Here is a 26045-nt window from a genome sequence, read left to right as displayed (position 1 = left end):
TGCAACTCTCTCAGTTATAACATCGCTGAAATGAAGTTTGCTTGAAAATGTCCCAGTCCGGGAAAAGGCCTCAGTGCTCTTCCCACTTAAGTATAAACACAGATTCTCGGCTTGGTTCTAAAGAAGGCACGTGTGTCCATTTCTCCGCCCCGAGTGGGAGCAGTCACCCGGCGCCTGAGCTGGGAGAGTCTGGCATGCCCGCCGCCCCCTGGCCCCCCCTAACTGCCAGGCGCAGGTGGGGAGTAGCAGCTCAGGGAAACAAGGGGCCGTGCCCGCCTCCTCCAGGAGTCCTCGGGGGCAAGATCCGAGCGCCCGACACCGGCCTCGGCTCGGGCAGGGCCCCCGCCGCACCTTCCATCAAACAGATGCACTGGCTCTCAAGGCAAAGGCCATCCGTGCAGGCTGCGCAAGGCTTGCCTTCTCCCGTTCTGGAAAACCCCACTTTATGTTCCAGCTATTTTAAAAAGGGGAGCGTTCTCAGAGCGCTCCAAACCCTGCACCAGAGCGTCGTTTACGGCTCAGTGACAACTGAGCAACTCTCTTTACTCTGAGGCAAACTTAAGCAAGCACATCTTGCCAGTGGCTGCAGCACAGGACAGCTCGGCGGCGGGTCAACGCGGAACACCGGGTGGCAGTGCGCGGGCTCGAACATGGGAATGCTCAGAACCGTTCTTAAGGCTTACTATAAAAAGTGACACGTGATAATCGCAGGACTCGGACTAGACGCGCAGAAGGACGCAGAGACGCGCGGCCCTCCCACGCGTGACACAAGGGCACTTGCACCTGGTGCTGGTCACTGGTCACGCATGTTTCCCTCCACCCCAAGCGAGACACCCTACGCATTCTCTCCCGGGTCCTGTCCCCTCGCTCCGACCCACGCGGAGGTCCAGTTGGGGCAGACGCGTCCGCGCGTCCCGTCAGCAGAGCCAAAGGACGGGGGCGGGGCCGCCGCGTCCTCCTCCGGCCCTGCCCTCGCCCCTGCGCAAGCGCGCCGGGCCCTACCGGGCCTTATTTCTCGGCACCGCCCGCTCCCCTCGCCTAGCACCAAATAAGTCTCCGGACTCGCCCTTGCCCGTGCGTGCGCGGCCCCGCCGCCTGCGTCACAAGGAAGCGCGCGCCCGGGCCGCCGCCGCCGCCGCCGCCGCCGCCGAATCCCCAACAAGGAGCGGAGCCCGCCGCCGCCGCCGCCGCCGCCGCCGCCGCCGCCTGCCGCCGCCGCCCACCCGCCGGCGCCGCGCAGGTCCGGCCGCGGCCCAGGTAAGCGCCCGCCGCCCCCCCGCGGCGAGGCCTCTCGCTCCGCCGCGCGCCGCCGTCCAGTCAGGGGTCCCTGCGGAGCGTCAGGACGTTACGGCGGGGGGAGGGGAGCGGGGGAGGGGCGGCGGCGCGCGACGGGCGTCACGGGCGTCACGGGCCCGCGTCAGGCGCGTCGGCGGCGGCGCGGCCTCCATTTTGCCGGAAGGCGGCGGGCGGCGGGAGCTCTGGAGCTCGGGAGGGCAGGCGCCGCGTGGGTGGGGGTCGCGTGTTTCCCCCACCTCCAGTGGGCGCCGCGTGGGTGTCCCCCCTCCCGTGGGGGTCCTCCTTCCCGTGGGCGCCGCGTGGGTGTCCCCCCTCCCGTGGGGGTCCTCCCTCCCGTGGGCGCCCTCCCTCCCGTGGGCGCCGCGTGGGTGTCCCCCCTCCCGTGGGGGTCCTCCCTCCCGTGGGCGTTCCCCCTCCCGTGAGGGCCCCGAGGTTGTCCCCTCTCCAGTGGGGCTGCGTGGGTGTTCCCCTCCCGTGGGGACCTCGTGCATCCAGACCCCTTGGTGGACCCCTTGGTAGGGACCAATCAATGTGGGTCCAGTATCGATATGTTAACACTTTATGATTTATTTAGTCGATTGACTCTAACAGTGAACCAAAGTTCTTTCTTTGCTGACACTTCTAATACAAGTTTCAATTACATGAGTCTTTTTCTTTTTCATGGATAAAAGCTGTAGATAATTAATGTATACAGTGTGGAGTTTGGAGATCATGCACCCATGAAACCATTACTGCAGTCAGTGCTATAAACTGTCCGTCACCTCCAGGGGCCTCTTCCTGCTCTTATTATCATTTTGTGATAATAACACTTAACTAGCAGAATTCTAGGTCGACAACACGTGTTAGTAACTGTGGGCCGGTGCTCTACTGCGGACCTCTAGGACTTGCTCATTTTGCGTTACTGAGACTTTGTACTCTGACTAGTTTGTCCCATTTCTCCTCCCCCAGCCCCTGGCAACCACTCTTCCACCCTCTGCCTCTCTGACTGTTCTAGATTCCTCCTGTGAGGGGTACGTGGTATTTTGTCTTTCTGAGTCTGGTTTATTTCACTTAGCACAATGTCCTCCACGTTCATCCACGTTGTCACAAATGGCAGAATTTCTTTGTTTTTTAAGGCTAAATTATCTGCTGTATATACCAAAGTTTATGCAGTTCAGTGGTCCATGGACACTTAGGTTGCTTCCATATCTTGGCTATTGTGAATAATGCTGCAGTGAACGTGGGGTGTAGACATCTCTTGGAGACCTTGATTTAATTTCCTTTGGATATTCACCCAGAAGTAGGATTGCTGATCATATGGTAGTTCTATTTTTAGTCTTTTGAGGAACTTCCCTGCGGTTTTCATAGTGGCTGCACCAATTTGTATTCCCACCAACAGGCCACAGTACTGTACCACAGTGTACATCAGTCTTACCTAAGATAAAACCAAATGGATTAAATAAACCCCAAATGTAACGATAAATTAAGCAGACTGATTGTTTAGAAATTGTTTCTTTATAGGAAGTGTCTTAAAACTTTGGGAAGACACCCTGGACGGGGGAGGAATTTGCATGCTGTGATACACTTAAGAGCCAGGTGCCGCCTGGCTGCGTGTGATGTGCAGGATGTGGCCGACACTGGAGAGCTCTTGCATTTGCCTCCCGCCCCCACCAGGAGGGCAGGACCACGGAAGCCCAGATTCTTAAGGGAAGGCAGGACTGGAGGGACCACCTCTAGAGATGGCTTCTGACAGTTTTAAAGAGAAGCTGGAAATCTGGAGGTTTTGTTTGTTTGTTTGTTTGTTTGTTTTAGTGAACCCTGTAAATGTTGAAAAGTTGGCAACTAATTAAAAATTTTGAAACACTGAGTATCAAAGAAATTGTACCTGTGGGTCACCAGTGTGTGACCTCTGATATGTTTCTAGTGGTATTTTTATCAAGGGAATACATTCGTGATTTTTCAGAAGACACAGAAAGCCAGATCTGAATCTGATGTAATGACTGCACGTTATCATTTTTGTCTTATTTTTGTGTTTTTATGCCGAAGAATGTTATTAAAAAATATTTCCTCATAGCTTACTTACCTCAGCATTAACTGGGGCTCCATTCACACTAGTAAGGAACCCAGGCTTTAGGATCAGAGGCTGCGAGGGCCACATGTGCCCACCAGGGAGGTGGAATGCCGGCAGCAGGCTCATGACTGCTCTCTGCGGTGCTTGCTTTGTGTCTAAACCTCATTGTATCAAGGACTGGAACTATCTTCTGTGAAGTAACTTTTGTGTGTGTCTTCTGAAAACTTAATACAGTTGCCAGTTGGATCTGCAGGAATACTGTTTTGTGCATTTGTGTTACTTAGCACTCTGTGAGTTTTGAAATTTGGGTGAAGACAGTGGCCCGTGCGGTGGGTTCCTGCCCTTCTGCAGCTTTCGGTTGAAGCGTGACTTTCGTAGCCCCCATTGAGCCCACCTAGGGAAAGTGGAGGTGCCTCGGTGAGATTGCTAAATCCTGGGAAGTGCACACCCTAGAGCAGCGTCACTTTAGGGGTGATTTTAAAGTGGTCTTTGATTCATGACTGTGTAAAGCTCTCTGTTTCAAAGCTGTAAGTCTGTCCCTGTGGCCAGATGCACTGTTGCAGCTTTCCCGGCTGAGGAGCGTTCAGAGCCAGTCATGAAGTCCGGGAGACCTGAGCACAAGCAGCTCTGGCGGCTGGAGATTTCCTGTCCTGTTAGGTGGCTGCAGGTTTAAATTGGAGTGATAGTAAATGGATTGCTGTGTGAGGTCATTCTGAGGTTTTAAAATATTTTATTTTTCCTGATTTTTTGAGATGAGCCTTTCCTTGCGTGGTTCATTTTTTACACCCTCTTAAAGCAAAGGAAGAGGGTGTGTTCTTGTCTCCAGCATCTCGTCAGTCGTTCTGGTGTTTAGATTCACCAACTTGGAGCAAGCTCTCTGTGGTGAGTTGATGTGGATCCCCTAACTGAGTGTTCCTCTTACCCAGCTTCCTGGGACCCCGACCCAGCGGGTCCAGGGCTGTGGGTGGAACAGAACTCACTGCTCTTCACTGGAACCTGTGGCCTTTCCCTCAACTGCCTGTGCTTTCTGGTTGAGAACGGTGTCTCGTTAAGAACCACTTTCTCTGCAGTCACCACGCTTCCTGATTCCTGGCACGTCAGGGCCTGGGGTTGATTGGGGGACTGTTGTCATTTTCTGTGGGTGGCTCTTTCTTTTCTCCCCACTATCTTACCTGGGCCGGTGGCCGTAGTGTTGTCAGTGACCTGTTCCCAGCTGGGGAGGAGTGAAGCCTGCCGAGTCCCAGGACCCAAGAAATGAAGGAGAGTCTGAAGACCTCTCCTTCTCCGACAGACTTTCAAAAATGTTGGCGTGTTAGGTGATGTACTCGGAGTGTGATTTAGCAAAAACCTTGAGCCCTTGAGGCCAAGTTTTGTATTTGGTGGTTGAATTTGGGCCAGTTAATTCTGACGGGAAAGGCTTAATTACAGTGAGTGAGCTGGGGACGCAGGGGCCTGGAGGGCGATGGCTCCTCTGGAAGAGCTTGCCCCGGGAGCCAGGAGCAGGTGCCCGCCCAGGGTGGTCCCCACCCGACCTTGGACTTGCTCCCCGTTTGGTACCATGCCGGGCAGGTGATGTCACTTGCACATGAACAAGTGTGATAAAAATGAGGTTCTGAAAATGTTCCCTTTTTAGCAGATTTTTAATGTATTCTCTTCTTTTTAGCCCGTATCTAGTCCTAATAAGTCATTCTGTTGCAGTAGCATTAAAAAAGGTATTTTACTATGGTAAAATGTACATAACACAAGATATGCCATTTTAACCATTTTAAGTGTACATTTCAGTGCATTAGATGCAGTCACATTGCTGTGCAACACTTACCGCCATTGGCCTCCAGAACTTTCTCGTCTCCTCAGACTGACCCTCTTCCCGCCCTATCTCCCCGGCGCCTGGTGGCCTCTGCCCACCTCCCGTCTATGTGAATTGGATGATTCACGCTCGTACCACTCGTGCAAGTGGAATCATGCGGCATTTGCTCTCGAGTCTCACCTGTTTCACTCAGCACCACGTCTTCGTGGTCCATCCGTGCTGTAGCATGTTGAGGATTTCCTTTCTTTCAAAAGCTGAACAGCATTCTGCAGTGTGGATGGGCCGCCTTTTGTTTGTCCCTTCATCCGTCAATGGGCACAGAGCTGTGGCTCCGTGTGACTATCGCGCGTGCCAGAGTGTCTGTGGGGTTGCTGGTGCTTGTTGCAGGGCCAGTGGTGGGGCTGGGGTAGGGCCATCTGAGAGTCGCGGGGTTGGGACAGCCAGTTTTCAGTTCACGAATCACTCAGTTCGTGGCACACAGTGAGCACAGCACAATTTAGTCAAAGCAGGGAAGATAGGAAGGGGTACAGAAGCGCTCAAGGAGCGGGAGGGAGGGAGCAGTGGGCCGCCATGGCGATGCGGCTGCGACCTCCAGACCAGTGAGTGTGGATGTGGCGACAGCCTGGAGCTGGGTCCTCCACGGAGAGCCTCTGGACCCTGTGCTTGGAGGTTGAAGGTCTCTTAAGGAGTCTGTCAGTGGGTGTGACAGTTACGCCCCGGGGAGTCTGTCTCCATCCCTTGCTCCTTCTGTTCCAGTGATGTTTGTTACCAAACACATTTCTTATCTAAAGTAGCACTCCTGGTTTATCACTCTAGCATTCTTGCAGTTCTGCAGTGGATGTTTTAAAACAACCAACAGGGAAGATGACACTGGCCACCAAGACTCCATTTTTAGCTACTTAGCATAGGGTTAACACAGCCTGAATCCTGTGCGTTTCACATAGGAATCATAACAGCAAAGAAATCACATCGGAACGGGTGGGTCATGATAATTGTATGTTTAACTCTTTACTGGGCTTTTCCACAGCGGCTTCGTCCTGTTGCTCGCCTGCTGACCATGCACAGGGGCTGCGGCTTCTCCACATCCTGACCACTCTTGTTTTCCATTTGTTTGCGTGTTTGTAATAACCATCCTGAGGTGTGCGAAGTGGTGTCTCCTTGTGGTTCTAATTTGCATTTCCCTAGTGATAAGGGGGCTTGAACATCTTTTCAGTGACTCACTGGCTATTTGCGTGCTTTCTTTGGAGAAATGTCTGAGTCCTTTGCCCGTGTTTTAGGTTGTTTGGTTGTTGCTGAGTTGTAACAGCTCTTTTTATATTATGGATATTAGTCCCTTACCAGATAGATACATGCTTTGCAAGTATTTTCTTCCATGTTATTTCACTTTCTTGAGAATGTCTTTGATTCACATAATTTTTAATTTTAATGGAGTCTACTTACCTACTTTGCCTTGTTGCCTCTGCTTTTGGTGTCGTATTCAAGGAATCATTGCCAGATCCAACGTCATGAAGGTTTTCCCTTATGTTTTCTTCCAAGGGTGTCGTAGTTTTAGCTTTTATGTGTGGGTCTTTGACAGCACCAGCTTTCTTCCTGTGCACGTAGGTGTTCAGCTGTCTCAGCTCCACACGTTGAAAAGACGGTCCGCATCCCCTTGGAGTGGTCTTGGCATCCTTGTCAGAAGTCAGTTGACCGTGTGTGAGAGTGCAATAGCATTTTTTGGCCAATTTAATTTTTTAAAAAGATCTCCAAGTGGTAAAGTAACCTTTTATGGTTTTTGGGGTACAGTTCTGAGTTTTACCCCCGTGCAGATTCGTGTAGCCACCCCCACCACCGGAAGACAGAGCAGTCCCGGCCCTCCAGACCCTCCTGCTGGTGTTCTCCTGGTGGGCGCGTCGTCCCCGAGCCCGGCCCCTTGCCTTGCTCCGTGGTGCCCAGGTTTGGTCTCGTCCAGGACGCCCTGCAGGGGCTCGCGCGTCACAGGCTCACCTCGTTCTGTGTGCTTTGCAGATCCCGCGTCGCTCATGAGCTGCGGAGGCCTGACGAGCCCGCGTCGAGCAAGTCTCTCGTTGGCGTCTTTTCAGCAGCACTTGTTCACTTCGGTGTCTGTCACATTTTGGTAATTCTCACGCTATTTCACACTCTTTGTTGTTCCTATGTTTGCTGTGGTGACCTGTGATCAGCAGTCTTTGCTGTCACTGCTGCTACTACCGAGGGCCCAGACAGTGGTTAGCATTTTTAACAATACAGTGTTTTTTCACCAGGGTGTGTATGTTTGTGGACATAATGCGTTACAAGCTCTGTAGACTGCAGTGTGGTGTGAGCATACGCCCTGGGAAACCAGAGAACTCATGGCCTCACTTCCTTGCCATCTGCAGCTGCCTGCTGTGGGCGAGAGCCCCGCCGCAGCGTCGCCGTCCCGGGCGGCTGTGCGGCCCGCCCGCACAAGTCTGCAGAGACGCCGGGGCTGGCGTGTCGCTCGTTATTGTTTATCCCTGAGTCGTCCTGTTTTGTGTGGATGGACCATAGTCTGTTTCTCTGTCTGTTTGTTTCTTCTGCTGAAGGTTTTTGAGTTGTTTCCAGTTTCTGCCAGTTATGGATAAAGCTGTCATGAAAATGTGTGTGGGGGATTTGGGGGAAGCCCAGGTATTAATTTGCCATGGCAGGTACTCAGGAGTGCGGTTGGTGGGTCCTGTATTGAGAGTGCATTAAACTTTATGAGAAACTTCCAGACTTTTCCAGGCGCTGCACCAACCAGCTGTGTCTGAGATTCCGGTCGCTCCACTGCCTCACCTTCTTCGAATGTCGACTTTTGGTTGTTGGGTTTTCAAGCGGTGCTGCCAGGGCTGTGGTGCGTCGTGGGGGTTTTGACTTGCGTTTCGGGGGGGGGGGTGATGTCAGGCGTTTCTGTGCGCCTGCCTGCCGTCTGCATGTCTCTTGCTGAAGTGTCTGTCCCAACCCCTGTCTGCTCTCACGCTGTGTTATTGCTGAGGGTTCTGCGTGCCAGTTCTTTGGGAGATGCGTGGTTTGCAGGTGTTTCTCCGTCCACAGCTTGTCTCCTCATCCAGCGGTTCCCACGTTGGGTGCCCTTCCTGCAGTCCTGAGGCTCCAGGCCTCCTGCTGCTGCCCTTGTCCTTCTGTCTCAAGTGCGTTTCTTCTAGAGCAGGTCCGCTTGCTCATGGCCAGTTCTCTTAGTTTCCCTGTGTCTGAAAATGCCTTTATTTTGCCTTCACGTCCGGAGGATCTCTCCACTGTTGCTGAACTGCAGCGCTGGGAGCTCTCTCCTCCTGCGCGTTGGAGACCAGAGTCCGCGGGCTGCCCATTCCTCCCATGTGGGAAACATGTGCCTTTTTTTTAATCTTGGGATGTTTTTACGTTGTCGTTGGTTTTCAGCAGCTTGGTTATGACCTGGGCGTGGGCTTCTCCGAGTTTCTCCTGCTTGAGATTTGCGGAGCTTCTCGAGTGTACACATTTATGTTTTCCACTGAATTTGGGGGCATTCAGCTGTTACTGCTTCAGAGTGTTTCTTCAGCGTCACGCTCTTTCCTTCCCTTCTGACCCAGTGATGCAGACGTCCAGCTCTTTAGTCCCGTCCCGCACTCCCGGAAGCTCTGTTCGTTTTGCTCGTCCGCCTCCTTCCTGTCACCGGGGCTGGGTGGTTTGTATTGCTCTATTACTGCCTCCCTCCTTTCTCCTCTCCATTCCAATATTGAGCCCACCCGGGGAATTTTTTATTTCTGTTGTTGTTATGTTTCTTAACTCTAATTTCCACTTGGCTGTGACCTCTGTTCCTGTGCCGATACTTTCAAGGACGTCTGGCTTCCCTCATGAAGCAGGAATAACAGCTGCTCTGAAGTCACTGCTGACTCCAGTGGTCACCTGTGAGTGGGCTTCTCTTGATAATTTTTTCCCTTGAGAATTGGTCAGACTTTCCTGATTCTTTGTATGTTAGATAATCCTGGATTGTGTTCTGGATACTTTGAATGTCGTGTTATGAGGCTCCACGTCCTGGGTGAGTCTTGCGGAGAATGTGGTGTTTTGTTATAGCAGGAAGTGGACCCGGGTAGGTTGAGGCTGCAGGTTCTGAGCCCTCCTGTGGGCGTGAGCCTTAATCAGTTCAGTCTTCTAGCCTGTGCAGTGTTCTTTGGGTCTTCCCTGTAGGTCCCTCCATGGCCAGTCTGAGACGTGGGTGGTAGTTGACCCTGTAGGTCAGTTCTCGAAGCCTCTAGTTTGTCGTGTAGGGTCAGGGTCTCACACGGGCAGGTAAGGAGTGATCCAAGCCCTCGTGCACCCTGGGTGTGAGCCCTTTCTGACCTCCCTCCTCTCTGCAGTCCCCCTCATGCTCTGACCCCAGAGCCCGCTTCCTTGTCCTCTGGCTAAAAACCGGGTCTTTTTAGTGTCCTCTGTGCTGTGATACCTCGGTGCATGGTCTGCCCTGAGCCAGGCATCAGAGGGTGGACTGACGTGCCTCTAGTTCCTCAGAGTTTTAGGTGCCTGCCTGGTCTCTGCCATCCCGGGGTTTTGGAGGGACTGCTGGGAGGGCGAAGCCAGCAAAGATGAGAACAGTAGTAGGGAGGATTTCCCAGACCAGAGACAGGACTTGTGTTTGAGGGCTTTCTCTGCACAGCCCTGAGTTCATGCCTGGGGACACCAGGGCCAGTAACAACCAAGAAACCTGACTCCTGGTTCCTTCTGGTTCCTTGCCGGGTAACCCTGAGCCCCCCCAGCACTCGTGGGGCGCCCCCGCATCCTGCCTGGTCGTAGCTCTCATGGTGGCAGAGCTGATCCCACCCTCCCTGGAGCCAGGAGCCCCAGGATGGCCCTTCTGTCACCGCCACTCCTGTGGAGAGCAGCGCGGTCCCTGTGCAGACGCCCTGCCACCTTGTCGCCCCTGCAGGACCCTGCCCGGGCAGGGGCGCCAGCGCTGCTCCCTTCCCGCTGCGCCATGGCTGCCCCCGACGTGAGCGTCCACATGGAGGAGGTGGTGGTGGTGACAACACCTGACACGGCGGTGGATGGCAGCGGCGTGGAGGAGGTGAAAACCGTGCTGGTCACCACCAACCTGGCCCCTCATGGGTGAGGACGGGCACCTGTCCCTGGAGCTGCAGTCTGGAGGGCATCTGGGCCATGGTGGGGGCAGCTGGGGGCTCCAGGAGCTTCCTTGGCCGCGGGGACCCTGAAGGGAAGGATGTCGGGGCCGGAGCGGGGAGTGCAGGGACCAGCGAGGCTGGGACGGGCTGCTCCGCCTCTTCTCCCCGGCACCCGGCACCGGCACCGCGTGCGCGCCTTCACTTCCCAGACGCCCGCCCACTTCTCCTTTGAGGGGGCGCGGTGGGGCCCGTGGGGATGGTCTCGTCAGAAGGAAGTTGAGGAGCCAGAGGCTTTTCTGGACCCTCCTCACCGCGACGTGGAGCGCCCCCTTCCTGACCTCTCCTATTACCCATCCACATGGGGTGTTGTTTGCCCAAAAAGCTGACTTTTGATCTAGCTGTTGGCTTCCTTCTTGAGAGCAAAGCCCTGGCCTCGTCCCTGGCTCAGGGCGCTGGGTTGTTTTGCTTTACACAGTTTACTTGCGGCTGGTGCGTGTTTGCCTGGCCCTTGGGGCTCCTTCAGGGCTTTGGAGTTCTGACGTTTGAACTGAGGCTGTTGACCTGCCCTCCTGTGGGCCGAGTGGTGGCAGGCTTGGCTCTGGGAGGCTGCCCCGGCTCGCCGGGCAACGCCCGTGTTCACTGCAGGGTGTGTGACTGTCTGAGGAAGTGCCTTTGCATCTGCTGCCCTTCTCCTTGCACCCACGACCACTGCTGCCCTGAGCACAGGGTCTCCGGCAGAGCCTGGGGCCCCCTGGCCAGTGCCCTTGGCATTGGAGACGCCCCTCCATCTCCACGGCAGCCCCTCCCGGGGGCCTGGCCTTCTCTGCTGCTGCTTAGATGCTGGCCCTCTGGGCTCAGGTGGGCTCTCTCCTGCTCACCTTTCCCAGGGGATTCTCTGTTCAACCAAGGCTTCGCCGTGACCCCCACATCCAGCCAAGCCCTGACCCTGGCCGAACTGCAGATCCACTGTGCAAAGTTCCTCCTGCAAGGGGACGGGGAGTGCTGCATTTGGCCCCAGGAAGGCTGTTTTCTGACTTAGTTTCTGGAAGCTCAGGGGCCTTAAACCTGGTCTGTGGTGCTGGAAGTTGGGTCGGCGGCTGCCCCGGGGGCAGTGACCACAGGGACCCTGGAGGGCTGCCCCTGGGGGTCCGAGCCTGTCTTGCATGGGCCCTGCCTCAGCCTCCCATTTGCCCTGGCTGCACCCGCGGTGTCCGCGTGTCCCCTCAGCAGGGGACGTGTTGCTGTGCCCGTCTTCTGCTGCTGAGGTCCACACTGGGAAGCCTCCCACCTGCCTCCCAGCCCATTTCCTGCCCCTGAGATCCATCTCTGTCTCTGCTGCCCTGACCGTGTTGCTGTGTTAAAAGACCGGAGGGTTTCCTGCTGCTTTCAGGGCCCATCCCTTCCCTTTCGCTTGGCAGCGAGGCTCTAGATGCCCAGGAGCCACCCCTGAGAGGGCGTTTGTTTTCAAGTGCCCCTCTGCCTGAGGCTGGCGCTCGTGCAGAAAAGAGCACCGCTATGCCCTCAGTGGTCACCAGGGGAGCTCTGCCGGCCCCGCCCACCGTCTGTGTCTCCTCCTGGGCTCCAGGAGCCAGACTGTAGCCCCATTTGAGATGTCCTGCACAGGGCCACATGTGGGACTGCATTCTCTGCACGGTTAGTTCCCAGAAGGGAGGCCTGGTCAAAGGTCCCTGATCTCCAAGCTGCAGGCAGTGCCCTGTCCAGGACTGACTGTCCCTGGTCGCTGGGCGGGGCCTCTGTTTGCATCTCTTGAAAGTCGGAAGAGGCCCCCAGTGAGGTCTTGGCCAGCTCCCCTGGGGCTCTTTGTGTCTTATGAGGAAGGGAGTTGTTTGTCTTCCTTATGTTGTGTAAGTTTCCCCCAATTCTCTCTTTTAAAACATTGTTTCTGGGTTTTTTTCCTCCCACACAAAGTTTTTATTTTTTAAGGCAAACTTTTTGTCTCTTATTTCTGGATTTTTTGTCACATAAAAAAAAAAAAACCTTTTTTACCACTTTGCAATGATTTAAAAAAATTTTTTTCCTTATAACACTTTTATAGTTGCACCTTTTTTACTTTGACATTTGATTTGTCTTATATTTTTGTATAAAAACAAGGTTAGGCCAAGGCTGATTTCTTTTTCCTTCATTCTGAAATTTTATACTTTTTGATAGTTTCTATAATCACATGAAATCGTTATGATAGAAATTAAAACCTTTATTAAAGAAAGTTGTGGAGGCTGAGCATTCCCACTCCTGCGGTCATCGCCTCCCCCAAGGTGTTGTGCTGGTGTCACACGCCGGGCACTTTGTGGCACCGGAGATGCAGCTGGAACAAGACAGGCCACTTGGAGAAGCACCTGTGGGGATGGCGGTGCAGGGACGGGCCCCTGCGGGGCTCGCTGTCTCGGGATGTTGATGTCTCCCCCTCTCCTCTCCTTCCTTCCCAGGGGTGACCTGACAGAAGACAACATGGAGACAGAAAATGCAGCGGCGGCTGCTGCAGCTGCATTCACTGCGTCCTCACAGCTCAAGGAAGCCGTGTTAGGTAGGGAGCCTGCCTTCCCGCCGCGGGGCCTGCTGGCATCTCTGCAGACAGTTTTTCCCAAGGCAGCGGTCCTCCTGGCTGCAGGCTGACCATCGAGGTTCCCGGGGCCCTCTTGCGGCTCCTTTCCGGGGGCCTGGGGTGGGCGGCCGGCGCAGGTTTGCAGGTCTCCTTACTGCGCCATCTGTGAGTGGTCATGGGGACTCTTTCTCACCTGTGGTCCTTTGCTGTTGCCTCATTAAAGGCCTCAGAACTCACCGAAATGTTAAGAATAGGTTTCTCTGGAGTCATTGCAGGTAGTTTATTTCCTTTGGGGCTCTTTAGTTCGGGCTGATGAGACGTGGCCCTGCCCACCTGGGTCCTGTCTCAGTCCTTCCCGGATTGTAATGCCTGGTTTGCAGGTTGGTAGTTAGGTTTGTGCCCCTGCAGGAAGTTCTTTGGGGAAGTTGTGACTGATCTTCTGTCTTGCCCCTTCCCTGCCTCTGCACCTCTGAGAAGTGAAGATGGCTGAGGAGGAGGAAGGCCTGGAGGCTGAGATCGTGTACCCCATCACCTGCGGGGACAGCAGGGCCAACCTCATCTGGAGGAAGTTCGTGTGTCCTGGGATCAACGTGAAGTGTGTGCAGGTGAGGGTCTGATGCAGCCAAACCGAGCGCGTGGGCTGGCTTCAGGGAGCCTCCCCGAACTGCAATGCGAAGAAAACGAGAGGAGACCCCTCCTCTGGGGGGTGGCCTGCGGGGCAGGGGTTGAGAAGGCCCAAATCCTATGCTTGGGAGAGCAGAGGGGAAAGGGAGGAGCCTCCAAGGACAGACAGGGTTTTCGCTGAGGGCACGGGGAGAGCCACCTGGCGGTCGGTCTGTTCCTGGAATGAAGCTGTGGAGAGAGGCTGGGAAGGAGGCAACTCTGTTCTTGTTGGGATTGGGATTGGTGGTGACTGTTGGGCAGGGTGAGTGGCTGGGTGGTTAGCAGCCTGGAGCAGGATGAAGGGGAGGGTGTGCTCCTGCCACTTGTGGCTCAGGTGTCCAGACTCACCTTGTTCTGAAAGCACCCGGAAGTGCTACCTGAGATGTCTTCATAAAGCACCTTCTAGATGCCTCCTCAAGCTGGGGGCGGGGATGGTCTCTGTGACGCTGCTGCTTCCAAAGGTCTCCGGTGTTGAATGACCACTGAGCATGTCCTCCCAGCCCCTCTGTCCCCCAGGACAAGGAAAATGTTCTCATGTCTTAGCACCGGGCGGACAGGGGCCCTTGGGGTTTCACACGTGGCCTGTACAGTCTGAAGACTCAGGCCGAGCAGGTAGGTGTAAGTGGGTCCTGGCCGGCAGCTCTCCCAGGGATCTGACAGAAGCAAGTGAAAAATCCTTTTTGGAAGAACTCATCTTTATCCCAGGTTTCAAGTAATTTTAGCAGACAAAGTTCCGAGAAAAGGAGCAGCACACAGTCAAACAAAACAAAGCCCTGAGCACACAAGGAAGCAAGCGCCTGAGTGCACACAGGAACCACAGCAGCAGAATTAGACACACAAACGCTGCAGGTTGGAATTTTGAGACATGGAACATAAAGCAATTGTGTTTATTTCAAGAAATAAGAGAGAGGCTCAAACACGAGTAAAGCATAAGCAGATTTGGAAGAACAAACTAGAAATGAAAAAAGTTAAAACTGAGCACTAGGTGGATAGATTTTCCAGCAGGCTAGACACAGTTGAAGGCATGATTAGTGAACTGGAAGACAGACATGAGGACGTTGTTCAGAGTACCAGCCCCCGAAATGTCCCCAGGCTGAGGGCTCTCATAACCATGGAAGGAGAGCGGCCTGCAGAGGTCTGACATCCCAGACTGAGTGAATGAAGAGAAACCAACTACTCAGAAAGCTGTGTAGGTGCCAGCTCGGAGGACCTCCCCCGGCTGCTTGAGACACTTCACTGTCAGAGTGGTGAGCGAGAAGCGTGGGCTGTGACTCAGGTGGAAGCAGCATCTGCGAGCCCTCGTTTACTGCAGCGTGTTTCACTGCTTGTGACATCAGTACGTGTGCCAGCTGACTACCGTGGAGGAGGCGCTGGAGCCGGACGTCCGGGGAGCTGGCCGAGGAACGGCTGTCTCAGGGTGTCCCCGTCACGAAGGTCCTGCTTCAAGAACACTGGTGGGGACCCGGCAGATCGCTCCCCAAACGATGGACGACATTCGGGCCTCCTGTTGGAGTGGCCAGGACTCTGCACTCCTGACGAAACACACAGCCTGGCTCCACTGAGGGGAAGCATCAGATACACTGAGGGACACGCTTCTTGTCTACAAGACCTTGGCCCACGTGCCTCACGGACGATGTCGGGGTCAGGAGGATGTGGGAAGGCTGAGGAGCCGTGTGGTTTGAGGAGGAGAGATGCGGCAGGCAGTGTGGCGTGCGGTCCTGCTCAGAGAGAAACGTCACCACAGAGCCTGTCACTGGGACGGTTGGTGAGGTCGGAACAGTGCCTGTGGGTTAGACAGCATTGCGTCAGCAGTAATTTCCTGGCCTTGAGAGTTGTGCATGTTCATGGGAGCCTTGCTCTCAGGAGTGAAGGCGAGACTCAGCAGCTCATGCAAGTGTCTCGAGGTGGCCCTGTGCTGTCCCACCTTGCAGAGGGGGGAGTCACAGCAGAGCAGCGGGCAGGAGCCCAGAGATTTACCGTAGGTTACCGCCATGCTGGAGCTGCCGAGAGAAGACTCCCCCGCAGCTGAGGCCCTAGAAGTGCCGGGTCAGCAACACGCGGTGAAACCACCTTCAAAAATTAGGGGAAATGAAGACGTTTTCAGACAAAACCATGTTTGCCACCAGCAAGGTATAACTAGGGATGTTCTCAGAAATGATTTCAGGCAGAGGGAAGGTGGTCCAGGGTTTGGGGTGGCAGGAGGCAGGGTGAGTCTACAGGCAGGGGCTCCTGGCCCTGATGCACGTCCTGGGAGGCTCGACATGCCACGGGGCAGGGAGGTCAGGGGGCGTGACCAGCACACCTGTGTGCTCGGGCCATGGCCAGGGAGGTCCTCAATTCCACCTGCCTGGGCTGGGCCATCTCCCCACCAGCTGAGCGAGGGGAAGGGAGTGGCTTCCTGACTCAGAGCGCAGGCAGGTGCTCTGGAAATGAGGAAGACCACGTCCATCAAGAGGGTTTCCAGGTGGGTCGCGTTTGCTGTGACCGAATGTGGTGGAGACACTGTGGGTTCAGTTCCAGGCCACCTTAATAAGGCCCCTGTCACAATAAAGGGAGTCACACGAAACGTTTCGGTTTTCCTGCACGTATAAAAACCACATTTACGCTGGACTGTAGTCTGTTAATGGTGTCATAGCATCACGACTGAAACCAGTTTACATACCTCAACTTAAAAATGCTAACCGTCACCTGAGCTTCCAGCGAGTCACAGTGGTAACATCAAAGGTCACTGATCACAGATCACGGTAACACATGTAATAGTAATGAAAAAGGTAGAAATGTGAGAATTACCAAATTGTGACCCAGAGACCCAAACTGAGCAAACACTGCTGAAAAATGGCTCCGAGAGACTTGCTTGACACAGGTTTGCAGCAAACCTTCAGTGTGTAAAACCCTCGCATCTGTGTGGCGCGACGAGGACGGTGTGACCCGTCTAAGAACCGAGGGCTCTGCTCCCCTGGCCAGTGATCTGGGCTGACCGGGGCGCACCCAGCAGGGCGCCTGGACACAGGTGGCACTTTGGTTTCTGCCTCTGCTGAGACCGGGGACTCGTCCAGCCCCTCCTGCTTGTTTTCTGAGACAGTGCAGTTTTATTTCGGGTCTTTAACAAGGTTGAAGAGGATGCTTCACCTTCTCGGGCCGTCTGCACTGCACCGTTGGGGGAAACCAGCAGAACCCTGTGAGTGGGGAGGGCAGTTGTGTTGAGAATCATCAATGTACAAGAAGAATAGGAAAGAGTTTCATTTGAGCCAAATGGAGGACTAGCCCAGAAGCTGCTTCCCAGGTGACCGAGAAGCTGCTCCTGAGAAGCAGGGCCTCCAGCACAGGTTCATGCCCCGTCAGAACAGGGGACATCAGACAAGCCAAGGACGTGTCTCCTCGAGGTCTCAGAAAGCAGCCCGGCACATGCCGCACGCACGGCATGGCCTCGGCACCCGGGACGGGAGGCTCATCAGCGAGAGAGGACCTGCGCTGGCGCCCAGGATCGGGGCACTGAACCTTTATTTTTAACATGGACTTTCTTTACTTCTGGTCAGTGCACTCTTTTCTGTAATAATAAAGCGGATGTGTAATACATGCTTGATGGGTCACAACAGGCTGTTTTCGTTAGCATCAAGTTTAAGGGAACAACTGAATAAGCCAGAATGACTTCCTCAGTACATCAGCGTTTCTTTTCTTAGTTCCCTGACTTTGAAATGGTGTGTGCTCCCGTGATGGTGGGTGCAGCTGGGCCGGGGCAGCGGCCGAGGGGACGTCTGCAGCTGCCAGATGTGGGTGCGTTGTGTCGCCCCGCACCCGACATGGTGTGTGTGCCCATCTGGGCTAAATTACACGTCGGGAGCTTTGCTGGGTGCTGTCTGGAGGGGGAGTGTGCCATGCCTTTCTGAGTGATGTGGTCACCTCTGCCCTCCCCAGTGCTGGACCCAGGTGTGTTGTTGGGGAGGCCGCCAAGCACTCAGCTCTCTCCCGGGCTGGGCACCAGGCCACCCGCTGTGGCCACTGTGCACGCCGGCTGGGCTGGTCTCACCGGGGTGCTCTTGCCCACCAGTCACCAGTGCTGGATCCTGAGTGTCAGGTGGAGAGTGGCCCGCGGCCCGCGTGGTGCCCTTTGCTGGGGCCGGCTCTGGACGGGGGGCCGGGCTGGTGAGGAGGGTGGTGGGGCCTGTCCTGACCCCGGCTGCTCTTCTACCCTCAGTACGACGAGCATGTCATCAGCCCCAAGGAGTTTGTGCACCTGGCGGGCAAGTCCACACTGAAGGACTGGAAGCGAGCCATCCGCATGAACGGCATCATGCTCAGGTGGGCGGGGCGGGGCGGGGCGGGGCGGTGGGTGGGGCGGGGCCAATGCAGCACAGCTGACCCCGTGAGGTGCGCTGCACCCACGAGGATCGCGGACAGTATCCCTGGGGCTGCACCGGCCCACACCTCTGCCAGCGTGCGACCGTGTCAGGCTTGCAAGGGCTTCTGTCTCAGTTTGACATCCGCCAGCTCTTTACCAGAAGCACTTCCAGCTGTTTCCCAGTGAAACATAAGTGCTGCCGTGCCGCCTTTGCACGTTGGAGAGGCACCTGGGCCTGATCTCTCAGCGTAGTCTCCATGCCTTGTTGGTTTGTACTTCTTCCTGAAGTGGGCGTGCGAAACCCACAGGTTGCCGTGAGTGCGTCCCACCCGTGCGTCCCCTGCAGGCGCAGCGAGCTCCAGTCTCTTCCACCGCCGTCACCAAACTTGGATCCCAGTAGAGAGCGTGCCCCGTCTAAGCTGCAGTGCGTCAGTCTGGCCCGTTGTTCAGTCACTGTCCCTTCTGGACGGCCAGTCTGCCGGGCAAGGGGCCCGTCGGGGCCACGTCTGTGCTCCCTGGCCGTGTTGGTCTCCACCAGGCTGACTTGTGTGATGCTGTGACAGCTGTGACCTTGCCCTTTCAGGGGGCCTCGGCCCAGAGCCCCAGCCTCCCTGTCTCTGGAGTGAGGCGTGCTGGCCCTTGTGGGTGCCGAGGTCTCGTTCTCGCTCTCTCCCGACACCTCGTCCTCCCGCTGAGGTTGATTCGGGATTTGTGGGGAGCGTCGGGCCGGCCCCCACCCATCGCACACAGATGTGGAGTCCGAGGTCTGGGGCTTCCTGCTCGGGCTCTCCTGTGGGGGGTTCTGACTGCTTCCCTGCGCCCACGAGACACGAGGGGTGGTGCCCTTCCAGGAAGCCTGAGGACAAACTGAGCTTTTGAGTGGACGGCCCCTGGAATAGTAGCGCCTCGTTTCCCCATGTTAACGTTTCCTCTTCGGCCAGAGCCAGACCTCTGACCGGGGCCCTCTGTGCGGCTGTGCACGGGGCTGCTGGTTCTCACGGGGCCCGGCCCAGCTGGGGGGCTGCTCTGCTCCTCTCCTTTGTGCATTTGTTCTTGGGAGGAGAGGCTTCTTGCCGTCCTCAGGCATGTTTGGCACCCAGCTGTCTGCAGCCCTCAGGGAGCACACCCTGGGCACCCGGCAGCTCCCCACTCCAGCTTCCCTCTGGAGCAGCCGCCCTGTGCCCTCCTGTTGGCCCGGGGCCTTGCACTCTAGGCGTTGCTCACCAATCTTCGTGTCTCGGTGGCCTAGCCGCGGCCATTTCATTGGAAGAGCGCAGTTGGGAAGTGTGTCCACCCATATGCAGTCACGCTGCGCAGAGGCTGAGGGTGGCAGGAGCCCCAGGGCAGGTCAGGGCAGACGAGCTGAGACACTGGACTTAAATCCAGGACCTCTGGGCCAGGCTGCAGAGGAGGGCCAGGGAGGCCATCGGGGCAGGTGCGGGCGTGACGCAGCCTCTGGGCAGTGAGGAGCCGGGGTGCTGGTGGAAGGTTTCCACCTCTCAGGCTGTGCAGCCGGGCAGGGGTGCCGCCATCCACACCTTGTCAGCACTGGGGCTGTCCCTGGGGCCGGCAGGCAGCAGAGCATCCCAGGGGATTGCCCAGCCCCCACAGTGCTGACTGCACCTCCAGGACAGCCTCATGTCTCCCTCGGGCACCAGCCACTATGGTCCCACTTCCCACAGAGCCGCGCAGATGGCCAGGGCGGCTGGCTGAGGGAGCTGGGCTGGGGTGTTGGAGAGGCCACCCTGGACCTGCCCAGCTCAGGCCCGCCGTTCCTTCCGCGGATCTGAGCGCATGCCTGTGGGCAGGGGTGAGGGGGGCATCTTTGTCCAGTCACACAGGCCATCCAGCTGTGCCTGGGCCCCACCTGATGCTCTCGTCCCCTTGCCTGCACAGGAAGATCATGGACTCCGGAGAGCTGGACTTCTACCAGCACGACAGAGTCTGCTCCAACACCTGCCGCAGTACCAAGATAGACCTCTCAGGGGCCCGTGCGTCCCTGGGCAGCCCCACGCCGGCCGAGTACATTCCGCTCACACCCGCCACGGCCGATGGTATGTGCCAGGCCCTTGCTGCCAGCCTGAGCGGGGCCTCCCCGCCTACTCACTGTCCCTTCTGGGCCCCAGGGGTCAGTGGCCACCTCCTTCTTCCCCACCGAGGAAGTCTGGCTGAACGGCAGCTCCCTCCACAGGGAAGGTTGAAGTGCGCTCTCCTTTTAAGCCATTTTCATTGTAAGATACAGTCGTTCGTGTGTAGAGATGCGTGCAAAGAAGAACCAGGCGAGCACCCAGGGCCCAGCCCCGCTCCGGCCACACGGGCAGCGCCCGGCCTGCCCTCTGTCCTCGCCCTGGGGCCGCAGGCCTGCGTGGCCGGGCTCCCGCTCAGTGTTCCCTGCCGCTTGCGTTTGCTGACGCATGTCACGCTCTTTTGTGTTGGTGTCCGTAGCTCTGAAGCGTGGAAGGACTAAACACTCCCTGGAACTTCTTCCAGGGTTTTGAGTAGAGATTCTTTTTAAAACTGCAGTTGGAATGAAATGAGGCCCCTGTTCGCTTTGCCCACTGAGAACTGGGCGGGGCCGTGCTTCCCAAGATGGGAGGCACAGTGTCCCTGCGCTGTGACCCCACGGCCAGTCTGGGCCTGCTGCTGTGCGGCCAGGGGCCGTCCTTATTGCAGACTGGACGGTGGTTGGTCGAGGCGCCTTGCCCTGTACCTGGGAGGATGGTGAGGGAGACCCGGGGGCATAGGTGAGGCCAGGGTTTCATCCTCTGTGCAGTCGCTACGCCCTGCCTGGCGGCCTGGCTGGCAGCGTCCCCGTCGTGGCATCCTTCCAGGGACACTCAGGCTGCTGGCTTTGGGGCCTAGCCCTCGTCGGCCCTTTGCTCATCCAGTGGTCACTGTTTGCAAGTGGTCTGGGTCCTGGCCTGGCCCCTGGGACTGCACGAGGCAGTGTGGGTGGGGCTGGGTCATGGCAAGGCCCCAACCCCAGGAGACACCAGGAGATGCGTATCCCACTCCTGGTGGGCTGGTGGCTTCCGCAGGAACAGGGCCTCTTCAGGGTGCAGACTCTGCTCTGCCTTACAGAAGGCGTCCGCAGTGACCCACCTCTCGGAAGGGACTGGGTTCTCACGCCTCAGGTGCCGTGTCTGGTAGAGGGTTTGGGATTTAGCTCTTTGAACCCTGTGATCCCGCGATGGTTTGGACGGGTCTGTTGCTTTTCTTAAACTCACCCACGTGGTGGTTTCTTCAGCTGGGGTCCTCAGAACGCAGACTCGCTTGTAGCTTGAAGGTTCCCTGTCAGCCCAAACTAGGAGAGTTACTCCCAGCATCTGACCTCTCCTGGCAGGACCGCCGTCGGCTGTGGGAGAGGCCGAAAAGTCTACCTGGACATTGTGTTGCTGGGCTTATTTCTAAGCCCCAAGTGTCCAAATCCGAACCGTGTCCAGGACTCTGCAGACGCCAGAGACGGGGTCAGAGGTGAACCTCTGGGTGGCATACAGCGGTCCACGTCCCACTTCTGGGGCTTTACAAAAATGGAAGCGTGGTAGTGGCCCCAATGGACGATGGTGTCGGTGAGGCAGATGCAAAGGGCCCCAGGCCGCAGGCCTGAGAGCAGGTTGGGCAGGAAGGCCATCTTGTGGCCCCGGCCGGCGGGTGCAGCAGCTCCTTGTCAGCATGACAGGAGCGGCGGGGCGTTGAGGAGACTGGCGGGTTGGGGCGTGCCTGCTCCTCTGTGTGCCTAAGGGGGAGCTCAGAACCTAAGGCACGTGAGTCCTCTGTCGCGCTCGTGCACGTCCGGCAGTTTTGTGAAAATGGGGTGAAGGAGAGCCTCGAGCTGGGGTGCAGTGAGGGGGATGCCGGCCCATCGCAAGAGAGGCTCACGCCGTCCCGTCTTGGTTGCAGTGAATGGGTCTCCCGCTACCATCACCATAGAGACCTGTGAGGACCCTGGGGACTGGACCACAGCCATCGGAGGTACGGGGCCCTTCCTGCAGCTTCTCTCGGTGGAGGGCCCCGGGGCGAGGCCGTGCAGAGCCCTCCCGGTGGAGGCACGGGCCTGTGGGGTCTCTGCCCGGGGCCGGGCACTGGCAACCGTCCTAGTGTCTGGAGGTGTGCTCAATGCCGTCTCCCGCCTGGCCGACCCACCGGACTCCCGCCTGTCATCACGGGGACACTGCTGCCCGCAGAGCCTCATCCTCCAGATGGCTCTCTGTTCCTCTCTGGGGTTGAGCCTGCGGGGGGCTGCCTGTACAGGCCCCCGTCTCTGAGCCCCTCCTTCTCTCACAGATGACACGTTTGCCTTCTGGCGAGGGCTCAAGGATGCTGGCCTGCTGGACGAGGTCATCCAGGAGTTCCAGCAGGAGCTGCTGGAGACCATGAAGGGCCTGCAACAGCGGGTCCAGGACCCTCCCTTGCAGCTCCGAGGTGAGGGGCCGTGTCTGCTCTGCGTGGGGTGGGGGGCCCATGGTTGCAGCCTGTTCCTCCCGGCTCAGAGCTGAGCCCAGCCACCTCAGCTTGGGGGGCGGGGGGGTTGGGGGCAGGTAGTCCACTCCCCCCAGGCCCTTCCTTGCCTCGGGGCCGCGCGGTGCCCCCCAGGCCTGCTGCAGGTGGCGTCCTTACCGTGCGCACCCCCCACCTACCACCAGACGCCGTCCTTCTCAACAACATCGTGCAGAACTTCGGCATGCTGGATCTGGTGAAGAAGGTGCTGGCCAGCCACAAGTGCCAGATGGACCGCTCTCGGGAGCAGTACGCCCGCGACCTGGCAGGTATGCTGGCCTCCCCTGCAGGCCCTTGGCACCGCTGCATGGGAGCACTCTTCCCAAGGGGGCTTTGGGGGCACCCGGCTTGGTGACACTGTGACGACCCTCGCCAGACCACCCCTGGATGCACTGCAACCCCACGGCTCACCCACGAGACTGTGCCTCCCTCCCCGCTCCTGTGGCGCCTAACTGGGGACATGCCTGTGGGTGTGTGTGAGGCAGGAAGGTTACTTGTCTGTCTTGATCTCCGTGTCTTAACACGTCATGAGAGCAGCTTCCCACACAGACATTAGGGGGGCAGAAGGCATTACAGAGGACAGGGAAGGCTGTCCCCACGCCGGGCAGCTGGCAGGTGCTGCCTCAGACGCATTCACGCTTCCGTGGAGCGGCAGGTCCCCATCAGACTGGCCCTCAGAGAGCGTCACTGCAGGGGACTTGCGGGGACAGGACAGGGTGTCACCATAGGGACGGGGCGGTCAGACACCAAGTCCGCACAGGCCTGGTCAGGGCAGGTTGTGTGTGGTCTGCTGCCCCCCAGCCCCTGGCCCCGCGGTCACGCCTGCACCCTGTCCCTGTCCCCGTCCCCCCAGTCACGCCCCCACCCCCGTCCCCACAGTCACTCCGCGCCCTGTCCCCGCAGCCCTGGAGCAGCAGTGTGACGAGCACCGCCGCCGTGCCAAGGAGCTCAAGCACAAGTCCCAGCACCTCAGCAACGTGCTCATGACGCTGACGCCCGTCTCCCTGCCGCCCCCAGTGAAGCGGCCCCGGCTTGCAAGGGCCACGTCTGGGCCGGCTGCCATCGCCTCGCAGGTGCTCGCCCAGTCTGCTCCTATCGCCTTGACCCCGGGCGTGCCCGTCTCCCAGCTCGCCGGCGTGCCCCTGGGCAAAGTGGTGTCCACCCTGCCCTCCCCCGTGCTGGGCAAGGCTGCCCCCCAGGCTGCTCCGGCCGGCTCCCCCGCCTCGCCGCTGCTGGGGGGCTACACGGTACTGGCCTCTTCGGGCACCACCTTCCCCAACACGGTGGAGATCCACCCGGACGCCTCCAGCCTCACGGTCCTGAGCACGGCCGCCATGCAGGATGGCAGCACTGTGGTCAAGGTCGTGAGCCCTCTGCAGCTGCTCACCTTGCCCGGCCTGGGCCCCACCCTGCAGAACGTGGCCCAGGTGTCGCCCGGGGGCAGCACCATCGTGACAGTGCCCACGGGGGCCATGGAGAGTGCCGTGGCTGCCCCAGGGCCCGAGGAGCACACAGCCACCATCGAGGTGGCTGCCATGGCAGAGGGCCACGAGCACAAGTAGCTGTCAGCAGAGGGTGAGGCCCTCGCGGGCACAGGGCTGGCCGCCTCTCAGGCTGCGGCCGGGCGGGAGCTCGGCGCTAGCGCCCAGTGGCCACGGGGCCACGTGGGGCTGCAGAACCAAAGAGAGGAAACGCCAAAACAGACGTGAGGAGAGGAAGGGGCGTTGCAGCGGCCTGGCACATGGTCTCCGAGTCCCGAGCCTCCTTCTGTTTTCTTGGGAAAATATTTTTCCACCTGTTGCTTATTAATACTGTTTACACACTGGGCCCTGGTCGGGAGCCCATGGGGGAGGCCATGGAGGCCCAGGTGTGGCTGGTGGCGCGCGTGCAGCAGGGAGCAGGGCCCTTGCCCGCCGGCTGGGAGGCCGTCGCTAGCACGTGTCTTGGGAACTGCCCCCAAGTGTGGAGACTCATGGATCCTATGGATTTGGTTTCTTCCCACAGTTTTCTGTAGGGCTAGTGTGGCCAGCACCCTGTCCTCCCGTCCCCAGAACAGGTGTCAGCGGGTCTGTCGTGGCTCGGGGGCTGTGGAGTCGGGATGAGACCTCCGGCACCCGCCTGGCCAGAGGGCCAAGGGGCCTGAGCAGCACGGGTCAGAGTGGGGCACTGCCCCCCACCACCTGGCAGACGCTCAGGGCTCGGGCTCTTGCACACGCTCTGTGGGTGTTTTTAAGTAAACTCCTTAGTCGGCTTCTAGGAAGAGTCAGATTTATAGTGTTTTCAGCCTAAGCGATGCTGAGTGCCTAGGCTTCCCTGTCTGCTCTGGTTCCAGAGTGTTTTGTCCACAGGGGCTGTAGGGACGGCCTCCAGGGAGTGCTGGCGGGCGAGCCTTGGGCGTCAGTCCTGGGCCGGGCGTGGGATAGCGGGTCCACACCCAGTGCTTACGTGCCTCGATGGGGGCCCACGAGCGCCTGTGCTGCTGGGGCCAGTGTGGCAGCCTCAGCCCCCGGGACCCTGTCCCCACCTGGAGGTGGGCTGCACCCCGTTGGCTGACACTGTGCCCCAGGGCATTGGGGGCCAGCGCTGGGCAAAGCAGGTGCCCAGATGCCCGCGGAAGGCTGTGTGGACCAGCCGGCCAGCTGCAGTTCTGATCTTGGACTCAGGAGAAGACCAGGCAGAGGCTGCCCTGCCTCAAGCTGCTACAGCAGGGGGTCCCCACGGCCACCCCGGGCCTCCTGTCACCTGCAGAGACCCGGAGAGAAGCCACTGTCCGCCTTGCACTTTGAAGGGACCTGGGCTCCGTCCATCCGTCCTGTGTCCATCAGGGGCCCAGGACCCCACCTCAGCACCCTCGCCCCACGTCAAGCACTGAGGCTGTTTTGTTCGTCACTTTTGGCCGGCCGTTGTCATGGGTCGCCGGTTCCTGCGCGATGTCACTTCCTCGTTTGTTACGCGCTTCTCCTCCAGCCTCATCTCTGATACACACAGCAGTGGGGCCCCGTGGACGTCTGGCTCAGACTGTGGCAGGCCGTGTCACTAACAAAACTGGGTGTCTTGTCCTTGGAGCCTTTGTCCCAGTCAGACCTGCCGTGTCCTCAAAAGCCGCCCACACCTGCAGGCCGTGGGGCACTGGGTGGAAAGTTCATACAGATGGAGGCCACGGAGGCTTCAGAGTCAACTCGCAGCTCCTCATGGCACCTCTGCCCGCTCGGAGGTGCCCGGAGCCACTCCCGCGGACACTGTGCCTGGCGGGCCCCAAGCCCCAGGGTGTGGGGAGGGGCCCACTGTCCTCTGAGAGACCACCGGCTCTGGGGGTCAGGCCATCTCGCTGTCAGCACCCGCCCCTTCCTCCCCTTCAGCCCTGGCAGCAGGGGCTGTCCTGTGCTTGGGTTTCGATTTGAGGGGCTCAGAGGCAGCCTGGGGACGGGAGGCATCTGAGTTCTACTTTGTATGCTGTTTTGCAAGTATCTGCTTGGTACTTTGATTTAAAATTAAAACATTTTTCATATCTCGTGTTTGCCTCTTGTGCTGAAAGGCTGTCCGCGTTGGGGCCTGTCCCTGGGGATGCGCGCCCGCTTCAGGCAGCTCCTGCCGGCACCCAGGGCTGGGGTCTTCCTGCCATGTCCCCAGCACCTGTGCTCGTGGCCTGCCTGCCCGGGCAGAGAACAGGTACACTGCTCGCAGAAGCTGGGAAGGTGGGGCAGCGAAGGTCTGTGCGGCTCACGGGGGTGGCTGTCCTCACAACC

At 58.1% G+C, this 26045-nt stretch overlaps 1 protein-coding gene and 1 long non-coding RNA gene across 5 annotated transcripts; one reads left to right on the top strand and one right to left on the bottom strand.

Moving 5' to 3' along the window:
• Positions 1–73: 73 nt before the first annotated feature.
• Positions 74–17295, bottom strand: LOC116657880. Its single transcript, XR_004313035.1, has 3 exons — positions 16869–17295; positions 538–540; positions 74–85 (listed from the first exon to the last, which is right to left on the bottom strand). It is a non-coding gene; the product is annotated as an uncharacterized LOC116657880 (long non-coding RNA).
• On the top strand, positions 989–25807 carry GMEB2 (glucocorticoid modulatory element binding protein 2). 4 transcript variants are annotated; one of them, XM_032461591.1, is made up of 11 exons: positions 989–1257; positions 7161–7269; positions 10048–10226; positions 12685–12782; positions 13275–13405; positions 17659–17762; positions 19699–19856; positions 21703–21774; positions 22087–22224; positions 22446–22568; positions 23203–25807. In XM_032461591.1, the coding sequence occupies exons 3-11, from the start codon at positions 10096–10098 to the stop codon at positions 23859–23861; spliced, it is 1614 nt and encodes a 537-aa protein (XP_032317482.1). In that variant the 5' UTR covers positions 989–1257; positions 7161–7269; positions 10048–10095; the 3' UTR covers positions 23862–25807. The 4 variants fall into 4 exon arrangements, with proteins under 4 accessions (XP_032317482.1, XP_032317481.1, XP_032317483.1 ...); XM_032461590.1 differs by lacking the exon at positions 7161–7269; XM_032461592.1 differs by lacking the exon at positions 989–1257 and having other exon boundaries at positions 6281–7269; positions 13278–13405.
• The last annotated feature ends 238 nt before the right edge of the window (positions 25808–26045 follow it).

The sequence above is a fragment of the Camelus ferus genome, chromosome 19 (assembly GCF_009834535.1).
Source record: "Camelus ferus isolate YT-003-E chromosome 19, BCGSAC_Cfer_1.0, whole genome shotgun sequence".
In the NCBI taxonomy this organism is placed as follows: domain Eukaryota; kingdom Metazoa; phylum Chordata; class Mammalia; order Artiodactyla; family Camelidae; genus Camelus; species Camelus ferus.
This window is presented reverse-complemented; position numbering and strand designations above follow the sequence as displayed.